Source organism: Chlamydotis macqueenii, chromosome 8, assembly GCF_036417535.1.
Source record: "Chlamydotis macqueenii isolate bChlMac1 chromosome 8, bChlMac1.mat, whole genome shotgun sequence".
Classification (NCBI taxonomy): Eukaryota; Metazoa; Chordata; class Aves; order Otidiformes; family Otididae; genus Chlamydotis; species Chlamydotis macqueenii.
The window spans coordinates 34,959,142-34,972,408 of NC_141563.1; the positions used below are offsets into that span (position 1 = coordinate 34,959,142).

The window sequence follows — 13,267 nt, forward strand, 5'->3', positions numbered from 1 at the left end:
ATTTCAAAGAAGGCTTTGTGCTTCACCATGGACCTTTCTTAGCCTCCTGCAGATGGTCCCTACTGCTGAAAAGAGACACGGCTCGTGAGACAGGGAGACCTCCGCGCCGTTTCTTCGCGCTGCTCTAATCCCGCTTTACGCCCATAAAGGACTTCAGTCCTTAAGCCCTTACCCTCTTTCTCCGAAATATTAAAATTATTTTCCTCGGTGTCATACCGTATTAAAGCAGAATGAAAATGGGTTTAACAATTGCTGGCATGGGGCTTCTGTACAGCATGTGTGTCACAAATCATGTCACTTTTCAGCAATAGGGCTGCTGCCAGCGGGAGGCTCAGAAATGCTCATGTTAATCAAAAATTTTAATTTCAAATCAAATTGACAGTTTACACATGGTGAGAAATGCTTCTCACCATGTGATATTTCAGTATGCTACACTGGGCAAAATGGGTGCACTTTCCTGTTAAGAATTTTGACTGCAGTATCTGCAAATTTATGGGTTTCAGTGTATTGGGTATGGGGAGTAGTTGATCTAAGGGAGCCCCTTGGAGAATAGGAGACAGAAGGGTTTTCATGCAGCCTGGCACTGGTGAGCCGCTGTTGGCACATGCTGCTGGAGAAATGACAGGTATTCAATAAACATCACGATGGTTAAGAGGAAGATTTAAAGGAGGGAGGGGCTGCAGTGCTATAAACAGGATTTGAAACAAATGTGCTTATTTCAGCCCCTGATTAGTCTCAATACCGAAGTATTCCACACCAGTTTTTAAATATCCTTACATTTATTCTTCACGCAGCATCCACAATAATATTTATGGCATTAATACTGTAGCTAAACTCTAATTTGAAGAAGCGTAAACCCAAGTAAACTCTGCGTGTACCGAGGCACGCTCCATCAGTGTGAAGACCAGAACGTGGCTACGGCACGCTCATGGCACACAGCCCCGGCGTCGGCTCCTGCAAGCCCTTAATTCCACCGGCAGCTTCCTAGAAGTCAGTGAACAAAATTCAGGAGGCCACATTTCAGCTGATACTCGATGAGGAGCAAGGATGGCTGATGCAGCGTGTGCGATCTGCCCCAGACAAATGAGTTGTAGAAACCGGTGTTTTCAAACCATACCAGAAGTATGATGCTGGCGTCAAAAACTGACCAGCTAAAAAGAAATTATCCTTATGTTACGCTCTTTAGGAAGTTTTTCAGCTCTTGGAGGGTCCTGAGGTTAGTGCGATGCCTAGCTTGTGACGCTAGGGCTTTCATTTTACAAAGGCCTTGCAGGGGGAAAGGACCAGGGGTGGCAGCACCCACCTTCTCCTATCTCCCCCTCCGGTGCCCGCGTTTATCATTCTCCTGCGAGAGTGAGAGGGTGGGCGGGTGCCTGTTGCTGGCGGCCCGGGGAGCACCCTGCAGCAGCACGTGCCGTCAGCATCCCTGGGAAGCTGAGGGAAACCGTGGGGTTTCTCTGGGCTCAGTTGGACATGGAGTCACGCTTCGAACGGCGAAGCCGAGCTGGCAGTATCACCGCAGACCTCGGAGATCACAGCTGGCATTGCTCTTGTAACCAGGGTTGATATGAAAATATGAAGATAAATAACTCCTTCATATTATTGTTTTCAGGGAGGCAGGCTTTTCTTTTTATTACTCTTTTTATTGTTGGATGCCATAAATATTCCAGAATTATTATCCCAGGGTAGATTTCATCTCGTTTACTTCGAAAGGCTTTTGAGGAGTGCGTTATTTTATAAGCTGCCAAATGAGTATGACCATTTATAATGATTTTTCTTCTTTTCTTTAATATTTGCTTTTTGGATTGAGGACCTGAAACAGAAATATGCTAATTTAAGACATCTGTTGTTTTTCAAGCTATAGGCCGCTATCGGTATTAATGCAGTTAGTTTATTTATCAAATTTGGTATATGGGTAGAAAAGGAGTTTCTTAATTTTTATCATTATATCAAAAAGCTGTATTTAACTGATTTCTCACCCACATGAGTACCGAAAAGTACCCTACAATGTTAGGAGTCATCAGAAATGAAAAACCGCACCAGACATCTTTGATCTTGGAATGATTTTCATTGCAGAGGTCTTTAACATGAATTTGAATGTGCACTCACAGCCCAGAAGGCCAACCGCATCCTGGGCTGCATACCCAGCAGCATGGCCAGCAGGTCAAGGGGATTCTGGCCCTCCGCTCTGCTCTGGTGAGACCCCCCTCTGCAGCGCTGCGTCCAGCTTGGGAGCCCCCAACATCAGAAGGACGTGGACCTGTTGGAGAGGGTCCAGAGGAGGCCACAAAGATGATCAGAGGGCTGGAGCACCTCTCCTGTGAGGACAGGCTGAGAGAGTTGGGGCTGTTCAGCCTGGAGAAGAGGAGGCTCCGGGGAGACCTTAGAGCGGCCTGCCAGTGCCTAAAGGGGGCCTACAAGAAAGATGGGGAGAGGCTGTTTAGTAGGGCCTGTTGTGACAGGACTAGGGGTAATGATTTCAAAACAGTGGGAGGTAGATTTAGATTAGATATTAGGAAAAAATTTTTTACAATGAGGGTGGTAGACCACTGGAACAGGTTGCCCAGAGAGGTGGTGGATGCCCCATCCCTGGAAACGTTCAAGGCCAGGTTGGATGAGGCTCTGAGCGACCTGATCTGGTTGGAGATGTCCCTGCGCCTTGCAGGGGAGTTGGACTGGATGACCTTTGAAGGTCCCTTCCAACCCTAACTATTCTGTGGTTCTATGGTTCTATGATTGAAGGACTTTCAATGTTTCAAGAAGAGCTTTGTCTTCAAGAGAAAGGAACTATCCTTGTGCCCTCCACTTGGACAAAACTGGACATGATTGATTCCAATCTATGATCGGTTCATTAACGGTAATAAGTTGCCATTAATTCCACTATCTCTGCACTTAAATGCAAAATGAGCTGACTCTCCTAAGAGCTGAAGCTGCCGTGGATCCATGCAGGATCAGGCTGTTGGTGACACAGCCAGCCTGATGCCACATTTGGTCCACATGAATTTGCAACCCAGACTCTTAGCTCAATATGACACATATTGAAATAATAATAAGGCATTTTTTTAATTAGAGATTCAAAAATGCTGTGAGTATGAAAGGTGATGCGTGGAGAGACATTACATGCGTATTTCTGTTCTGAGTCACCTCTGGAGAACGCCCATCATGTTGGGTTGGGTGGAATCCCTAGTGAAGACATGACCTTCTCCAAGCCGCCTCCCAGCACCTTGAGATGTTTTTTCCTGATGGCCACTGAAAGTATACAAACCATGTGGAAACTGAGCCGAACTTGAGCACTGGTATCGGAAATGCACCCACAAAAACTAGCAGTGCTTCACAATTTTGCTGTCTGTCTGCTAGGTACAGACTTTTTAGCTGAAACTCAAAAAGGCAAATCATTTACCGATGGTTTTGCATATTGTGAAGGGTTAACAAAACTTTCATTATCACACTCTATTAAGCCAGGACCAGGAAACAATTTCTAATCAACGCTCAGATCTGGGCAGGGATTGTGCAGTCTTTTGTAGGAGGCCTCAGATCTGTGTTCTCTATTCTCACATGCTCACTTCCAGCTGTTGTCATTGAAATCCCACATAATCTCCCCGGGTCAAAGGGCAGTCATCCATGACTGCCGCTGTTAGGAGGTTATGCTGATTTCTGTTGTCAAATATTGGCCCTTTTCTCTTTCAATCACTCCCATTCTACTTTTTTTAACAAGAAAGATCCAGCCTAGAATTGTATTACATGACTTTAAAGTCTTAAAAGTGTTCCTCTATTGTACTAACACGACATGCCCTGGACGGTCTAATCCATCCTGCTATGGGCCACAAAGAAAGTTCTAGTGCTTCCTAAAGCCTCAGCCAAAGGCAGGTAGGCGAGACGGAGAGAATAACGGCGTATGTGACATGTGGCCCGGCAGTTATTTCCTAAGAAAATGTGTAATTTGTCCAAAGTGAGCTATTGCTGTGGTTTTAAAATTAAATTGGAAATAACAAGCCAAAGTAGAAGTGGGAGCGTTTGATAGGGAACAAGAGAGGTTTCTGTATCACCTTCAACGCATAATATCTTACTTAACTCTTCTATAAAAAGTCCATGAATTCAAAATACGGTATGATGTACCACTAAAGGTTGATCACTTACGAATTTGAGGAGTGCATTTTGTACAAAGCAATTCAAACGAGGCTGTGGTGCCAGCCGTTGGGGTCTGTTGGTAAATGCAGATTTTGTTAACAGCTACGTGCAGCACTCAGGCCCGTGTACAGCTCCCTCATGCCGTCTTCCCTCGGAACGGGAGAGAGATTCACTTGGACAGAGCATTGTGCCACGGATAGATGGTCTCTTCCACCTCCGCGTTTGTTTTTGATACGCAGTTTGTGTATGTGGTTTGGCCCCGTGGATCTAGCTTTCTGTTTCCAGCACGGGGTGGTGGCCATGACCAAGTATCTCTTGGTGAACATCGCTGCTGTCGCCCTGGGCAGGGTGAGGGGGTACAAGCTCTTGGGCAGCAGATGGTCTCAGCCCGGGATGCTCCCCCCGGCCACCCACGCTTGCCCTGGAAGCGTGCGCTCCCCAGAAGCGAGGTGGACCTTCCTCCACGCGCAGGCAGATGGCACAGGGCCGCTGCTCCGGCCTGCCTGCCAGACCCCGCATCTGTGCGGAGGAATGCGTTTCTGGAAGGGAATGCCCTGGCTGGTCAGCCCAGGCTTAATAAACTCGCTTTCCAATTAAGCAGAGTGTAAACGTTATGAAGGTCTTGACTGAAGCACGCATGTTCTGTCATTCCCATTGGCTGGAGAACGCAGATTAGGACTGATTCTGACTCCTGTCCTCCTCAGCCAGCGTGGCCGTGGAACAGCTTATCTTTTGGGAGTCCTCGGGGTGAGCCAGGTTCCCTCTGATAACATCCCCTCTCTCAAGGCCTGCATGTGCCATGTGATACAGACATTAATTTTCTAATCAATATGATTGCTCCACGTTGTTTGTGAAACATAGGATTAACTAGATAGGGGATAAAACCAAGAGGAATCAAGTTGCACTTTGAGCAGAGAGGGCTTTTCTTTTAATCAGGCATTTGGTTAAGATAATAGGCTTGAGACCCTAATTGATTATTACTATTTTAAGGTTTTAAGATGGCTATGTACAGGGAGACGCTGAACATGAAAAAGGCTTTAGAAATGGCTTCAGTGCTGGTTTGGAGGACTCGTGTAATTTCAAAACGCTGAAAAGGAATCAAAGTCTCCCAAAAAGCTGTTCTCCAAAGCTTAATACATTGTCACCCAGACTGCAGGGGAAGAGAAATAACTGGATTTGGACTTTTTCATCTTCAAAGGAGTAACTCTTTACCGTTTTTATTTAAGCTTGGATTTCAGGAAACCAGCTGTATCTCTGTTTAGAAAACACCTTGTGTATTTATGGTGCAATCTAACTATTTTATAGTAAAAATAATACTGTTGGATTACACAAGGAAGCCTGCTAATTAAATAACAATAATACCTTGAGCACCTTGAAAACATCTTCTGATTTTCAATTAAGGAACAATAACCCGATGAACTTTAACCTGTAGACCATATTCAGACTTTCTACATAAAAGTAATTGCATCAGTCATGATTTTCTCAAGCTACAACACAAGCTCTTGATTGGTAGCTCAACATCTGAGAGTCCTTTTTACAGCATTAATTGGGAAAGCAGACAATACTCTCCCTGTAAACTCGATTTTAGGACGAAGGTTAGTTGCCTTTGTACACGTTTACTCATTGAAATAGGAATGTTTGCTTAATAATTCAAAACAAATAGCATTAGACAACAAGTCCTAATCCTGATTTCTCCTCTGCCAGTGTAAATTAGGAGAAAATTAGGTGAAACTCTGTTTGATTGGTGTAGAAAGACTTGTTTAAAACTTCTTTGAGATCAGAATTAGGCTTCAGCAATTCAAGCCTTTTCTTCTGGCATCTTTACTGGGATCTAAAAGAATATGTACGTCATATTATGAATTTTCTCCCCAGTTAAAGCAGTCAGCAAGTTACAGAAAGATGTTTTTCACCTGGTGCTTGTTATGATAGCATTTCATCACGTTCGTACGCTATACCAAACGTGGCACTGGGTAATGGCCTGTTATTTACTAATTAGTGTCCTGATCTGCTTTATTCAGTTTGGTTTTATTAGCCTGGGGTTTTTTCCTGCTTGGGGCAAAAACGTTCATCCTGGTGAGCCAAAGTGAGGTCTTGAGCAATATGCTAACTCCTAGCTGGACCTAGTCTTAGTTTGAAAGCACTGATCCAACAATGTATTGAAATACCTGCCTAATTCTGTCAGCCCGTCTCCATTTGCCAGGACAAATAAGCGTGTGCTTTAGTCGAGCGTGTGATTAAAATTAAGCACGTGCTCTAACTCTTTGCTGAGTCAGGGCCTGCCTTGGCTAGCCAGGTGTCTTAATGTATACCCAGGATTTCAGTGAATGAGCTCCGTTAGGTTTTTACAAAGTGAGTAAAAATTCTCTAACCCTCATTTTGAACACCTGCTTTACTACCAAAACGTGCCTGTCGCACAAAGCTGCGGAGATAACCTGATCATCTACGGCAATTTCAATGTCCTAGCTTTGGGATATTTAGCACCAGGATCACAGCACACCGATTTCCGTAAAGTGCCGCATGAAAAGTAAATCTTGCAAGCTTTCAAGACGTTTAATCATCTTTTCAGTAAAGGAGCTCTTTAATGCTAACATCTGCATACGTAATTGCTTGACTTCACCTATTTTTTTCTCATTCAGAATTAAGTGGAACAGCCAAATTGATATATTTTTGCATGTTGACCCCTGCTAATAGGCACAAAATGTTGACTTCACATATTTTGTCAATCCTGCTATTTCCCCCTCATTCTTCTTTTACACATGTAGCTCTTTGTCCCGGTTCTCTCATTTTCGTGTGGCAGTGTTATCACAGCTCAGCAAAAGCGACAGTCTTAGGCCTGGCTTTTGCAATCTGAACCGTCCAGGGAAACCTTTAAACTTTCATGAGGTTCTACTGAACTGTGAATTCATAGACCAACCGCGCTTCAGAATGAGTTCAAGATACAAGTCTAAGCCAAGGGCATTGCTTTTGTGGGTATCAAGGTATTATTAATGATTGGCGAGCCGAGCCCCCGATTTCCTAATGTTTATAAGTAAATAACAAATTGGAAAATTGTGAAATTCACCTTACATTTGTGAAATGTTTATTTTCAGTATTCAAGGATGAAAATGTAATCGCTCTCATTGCATGCTGTTGTTTAATGATTACTGTTACACGTACACGCCTAAGAAATATTCCTACAGAGGCAGAATAAGAACAATGAAGTTACCAGGCCCAAGCTAACTTTTCTCATGCCCTGCGAGACCCTGAGAGCTAGAATGTGTTTAAAGCCATTGTACAGCATTTTCCTTTCTGGTTTTACCCGTGTTTGCTAGGTTAAGGTAGTGCGGTTAGCCATGTGACAACCCTCTTTTTACAGAATGATGACAAAGGGCTCTAGACTTTCCCTTAAAAAATCAGCCCAATGTCCTACCGTAGCTGCGATTCATTTTTCACTTCCATATTTAAATTTCACCTTCGTTCTTAGTGCGCTAGGAACCCGCCCGAGAAGCGCGGGTGGAGTGGCCACCAGAGCAGAGCCAGTGTGGTGCACTGTGCAACACCGCCACATGACAGATGTTCGTAGCGCTGCTGAACGCGCTTCTGGAAGTTGCTCCGGTCCTGTGCCATGATGAGCACAGTATGCGACGTTATATAGCGTAGACGGGCTTCCCTACGATGGGCTCTGCGGAGTAGTAAGCGTCCTGGCCCTCATCCAGCAAGGCACTTAAGCATATGCTTAATTTTAGGCACATGAGTGGTTTCAGTGAAGACCTAAGAGAATTATTTTTAATTCACAGATCATTTAATTCAATAGGCAGGTCTGCTGCAGCATATGAAAAGTAGATCTCCATATTAAAAATACTTGGGAAATTGTCAATGAACAAACGTTGTGTATGGCCAGCAACCATTTCTAAAAAGCAGAATGATGTAGTCATCACCTTTATTACAGTAAAACATAAAGCAGATCAAGCGAAAGCACTTACAATTATCTGAAAGCTATTTCTAAGTTGAAAATAAGGAAAAATAAAAGCTCATAAGAACATTTTTTCATTTGAAGTAGAGAAAAAATTTATTCTCTTGATGTAAATAAAAACCTTGTTTGCAGATTGAGGAATTTGTTTGTGTTGAATTTCAGCATCAATTTCAATATTTTATAGTACATTTATCTACAGCTGGAGCATGACAGATTTGTGTATATTTATATGTTTGTGTACATAATACATATGTATACACACATACACAAGGATGCCCAAAGATATACATATACACAGTTTGAAAACTCATCATTATTGCTGAAGTATAAAAACATGCCTGATGCAGAAACTTGTCTCAAGTCTGTTAGCTTAGCGACTACGTTCATCTGGCACGGTAGGATCCTCACAGAAACAGAGGAGTTCTTCCGTGCAGGAGCAGAATTCGCCAAGGTCGTGGCTGGCGATTAATGCCCGACCTCCCTGCAGACCTCTCCCAAACCTTTCCCTGCCATGTCACCCTTGTAGTCCTGCACATAAGATGTATTTCTTTTACTTCACGTTCTGCCGGTAGAAATGGCAATGGGATATGTTGGGTTTGGCTTTTTTTATAGCCTCAAAAGAAAGCCAGGAGAACAAAGGTGCAGCTTGCGTTAGTCCTGTTTCTCTGGTCATTAGAGGAAGGTGCGCAGGTATTGCTGTGATGAACGCGGGGTACCACAGGATGCACCAAACATAGGGACATCATACTGAATCTGAGAAACAATTAACAATGGAGCAGATGGTGCCCCTGCAAAACATTCAGTAATATACGTGTGCGTGCGCTGGAATCAGTGACTCAAAGTAGGACAACCTAAAAAGGTATGCCACTTATCCTGTGGACAAGTAGGACTTTCCAGTTCTTTTAATAATCTCTTTATCCTGAGATTTCTCCTTTGACCCTGATTTCAAAAGCAGGAGGTCAGTCTGGCCGACTAACTGCAGACCTGTAATTGAAGTCCAGCTACGTCCCGCGTGAACTGCTGCATCCCGCTCCGCACGCTTACACTGGGTTGCATCCCGAGAGCCGCTCCTTTTGTAATTGATCATACCCGTGAAAATTAAATGAACATTTGGTGGTAGGCATGTTTTCAGAGAAGAAGGGAAATACTGTTATGTAAAGTGTAATAACATTTTGATACCAAGTGTAGAGGCATTCCTTGCACAAGGGAGGCGAGCGTGGAAGCGTATGCCCTGGTTCCTAAAGACAGTCCAGAGCTCAAAGTTAATACTTTTCTTATGCAGAAATTTATTTTTCTTTTCGAAAGCTAGTTTTAAATGTTAGGAATTTTTTTTTTGTGGGAAAGGCATTAATTTAATTTTTTTTAACCAGCCGCTATTTTAAGATTTCGCTAGTGTAACCTTAGAAAATGAAGAGTACATCTTTAAATCTTGTTTTGTTTGAATGAATGGGTAGATAATCCTGATCAGATGTTTCTTTAGAGAATAATGTTTAAAACGATTATGGAACTTAGCTGTCCTGTCTGTTTCCTAGGTACAGTATTTTCATTTCAATTGTGAAGTCATTAGGGGTCATCCAAGGTAACTGTTTATTAAAATAGTCCTCTTTTGTTTCAGATTTCCTGTTGAGATGCTTTACCATGTAAAAATCTCCCTGCTGATGTGTCATGTTAGCTTTCCTAACCTCGAGATAGAAACCACAAAGCAGCCTACATAGCTGTATGACTAGTTACCCACCTACATAAACAATAATTACTGCTAAGTGGGAAATTAGATGTCACATTTTAAGTCTAAATTAAAGTAAAGGATTTGAGAATACTGTCATTAAATGCTTGAAGCTAATCGCAGTTCTCTCACTCTGTTTGTTTTGTAGGACATTTGGGCTTCCAGGACAGTTTTGTCACATCAGGTGTTTTCAGTGTGACTGAGCTAGTAAGAGTCTCACAAAGTAAGTATCGTTTTGTGTCCAATTTATGTGGTTTCTACAATCCCAGTTTTTTTATTTAATTCTTATTGTGCCTTTTCCCTAATTCAGAAACAGCATCTTGAAAATTGAGAGTCTCTTCTCCCCAGTTCTCACCAGTGGACAGTGTTTATATGCCGTATCTTTTAATGTGGGAAAATAAAATAGCATAACGTTAAAAAGTAAATTAAAAAAAAATTAATTCTGCAAATTTGCATGTGGAAGTTGATAAGCTGGTCTGGTACCCAGTGAAAATGTGCAGACTTTGTATCAGAGTGCAGATAAACGCCTACAAAGATAGCTTACCCGCTGGATCTCTCGCGGATCCTTGCGGGATCCAAGGACTGTATTTTAACCAGACCACTAGAAAAGACATGATCTGTGCACATAAGCCTAGAAATTTTCTTATGCTGCTTTTGCACATTGTGTTCATCCATGCCATGCGCACATGTGTTTGTACACCTGCTAACCGATGAACTCATTAATAATGCCAACAGCTCTACCAGCTCCAGCTCCGATAATCTCGGTTGTGCAGAGGCATACATCTTGGTTTCGCAAGGCCCGCGTTTTCCATTAACCGTATGGAATTCTGTCTTCTCGAAGGATTTGGGTTTTGACCTTTAAAGAATGCTAATGCCCCCAGCATGAATGACACACTGCAGCATGATCATTACAGGCTTGTCAATACTCACTAACAACAGCGAATTAAGAGTACCTGTCACCACCCTGTTCCATTGATCAAAGGTGCATTGATTGTATTTTGCTGTGACATAACCCAGACAGTCCAAGGAGAGAGTATGGCCAATCTCTTGCGGAGACACTACTGGTGAGCCAGGGCCGTAGGGACTGGTCCTTTGGGGATCTTTTCTGCAGCTGGTGTAGAGCTGTGCAGTAACATCATGTCATCACCAGTTACCACTGCTCCAGGTGACCCACTCAACTACGTGCCCCTTTAAACCCTTAGGGTTTTGTAACCAATCTCTTTAGCACAGCCGGTGATAAAAGTGGTTCTTCTCCTAGATAGCAGGAGTATTTGTTTATGTTTTGGCTCTGAGCATGTAGCTTAAGTCCTTCTGGAATCTAAACTGGCACAAACTTAGCAGAGAATCTGTGGTTTTGCGTCAGAACACAGAGTTTCTGTAAGGATTTTCCTGGTTTATTTCCTCTTTCAGAAAGACTTGCACTAGCTAGTAAATTGGATTTATTTTAAAAAATAGGAAAGCAAGTCAAGTGGGAGATACATGAGTGTCAGAGGTACGTGCTGGGGAGAAAGAAAAAGTTCGAGGCTTTCTCCTGAGTTTTCTTCCCTGACAACTGGTGGGAATTTTGTGAGAAGGACGAAGTTAATAGGACTTAGAAGTCAAGAGGAGCTGCTGAGCACTCAGCACATTTGCAAATCAGTTCATTTACTGAAGTGCTTAAATTGGGACTTCGACACCTAACTCGGTACTGTGTACACTGACTTGCTGGTACCTGCAGCCATGGTGGACAAAACCAAGTTAGCGCCAGTCTCTGTGTTGTGCCACTTTATTTCGGTGTGACAGCGTAAGGCTTTTGAAGCCCAAAGGATTCACCCTCCCCCTCTGCAAGGCATCCCACTTCACCACAATCTTATCTTCGCTGTAGGAGCCCTACACAGCAGAACTGCCTCTGGACTCTGTCAGCCGTGCTTCATGTGCGCACAGGACAGGGCTGCCGGAGAAGTGCCCCCGCTCAGGACTTGAGCCTTCGCAGCCAGCCCCAGCTTCCCTGGGAGCTTGGCATTGACCTCAGGAGCATCATGTTTCATGCTTATTCGTTTTCTGTGGTGTTTTATCATAACTAAATTAAAACGTTGTGTATGAGAAATCCTAGCACTCAGCATGTTTTGCAAGCTATGAGCTGTGTCTGAGATGTTCCCTCCAAGGATGGGGCACCTGGGTGCAGGAAGAGCAGGAGAGGCATGAACTTTATCAGAAATAAGAAATAAGGTGCTGGTGGGCAAAATGAAAATATTCAGCTTTTATCTGTTCCAGACACAGGGGTTTGCACTCTTTTTCTCGGGCTCTTTAATAATCCTGCGAGGTCAAGACCTCAGTTTTATATCCTGTCCACAAGCCAACACCTCTACCAAAAATAGTGTCCCCAAAGCATATCGGGATATCACTTCAGAACTGACTCAGAGGGAAGGGTGCCAGCAGCTGATTTAGCTCCACTGCTTTTGATAGCGCCCTGGATTTTCCTTGGAGATGCCCCAGACATGTACTGACCAGCTGTAACCTTGTTTACTTTGCGAGGTCTGAGGAGCCCACAGCCTGACATGCCGTGGCTACCCAGTAGGATATGTTTGGTGTGGAGTCTAGCAACAAGTTCCCAGCAAAATCAGTATGAACTCGCCTGCTAATACTAAAAGAATTATTTAACATAACAGAGCAACAAAGGAAGTGCCGCATATTTGCCTAAATTGGCAGGCAAGGCCTTTTAAAGAGTGTGCTTTTCAATACAACCCTTGCTGGGTTGTCTCTGTGTTCCCGTGCCTTGAGACCAGTCCATGGGTTGCTTTCACGCTGGGGAGCTCAGCTCACGAACAGCCACCATCCCAGACCCAGCAGCAGCATTAACAGTCTGCAGCTTGAGTAATCCAAACGTCCTCAGTTCCTTCTCTCGTCTTTATTTTCTAAAAAGGCATTGCTCCTTCAGGAGCCTCCATGGTTGGGGAAGGAGCAAGGCTGCCTGTCCGTAGCGGGCCCTCACGTTTGGTCTCTCACTCTCCTGAGTGTGCTCGGTGATTGCTCTACAAAGAGGTCATCTTCTTGTATGCCCATTGCCATGTTTCCTTCTGCGCCTGCTTTTGATTATATGATGATAGAAATAAGTGGTTTCCCACAATTTTAACTGCCCTGCGGTTTGCTGCTGCTATCTAAAATTACGCATATGAAATATTGTTGATAGCAATTCTGTGCCAGGTTTATTTAGTAAAGTTCCAAGAAGTCTGCATGACAAGGAGTCTCGAAGTAAGAGGCAGTTGTCTCCGTCATGCAAATTTGGGGAATGAATTAATCAAGCGAAAGGTCAGCTGTTACCGTTATCTATCTTACCTATCAGTGCTGATCGTCACAGTTCCTGTGAGCTATTGAACACGTCTAGACTGTTTTGGTAACAGAAACTTGCTTTCTTCAGTCCTATAGATGCAGATTTTCTTTCTACCCAGCTACCGAATCTTGCAGAGCCTAGTAAAACAGAAAGT

The 13,267-nt window shown here is 43.6% G+C and overlaps 1 protein-coding gene across 12 annotated transcripts in view; it reads left to right on the top strand.

Annotated features, from left to right (window-relative positions):
* The window catches only part of NFIA (nuclear factor I A), a 251,718-nt gene that overhangs the window by 150,592 nt on the left and 87,859 nt on the right, over positions 1–13,267 (top strand). For all 12 annotated transcript variants that reach the window (XM_086753345.1, XM_086753347.1, XM_086753346.1 and 9 more), the window contains one exon: positions 9,952–10,026. In XM_086753345.1, coding sequence (XP_086609471.1) covers positions 9,952–10,026 — 75 coding nt within the window. The remainder of the gene's footprint in view (positions 1–9,951; positions 10,027–13,267) is intronic.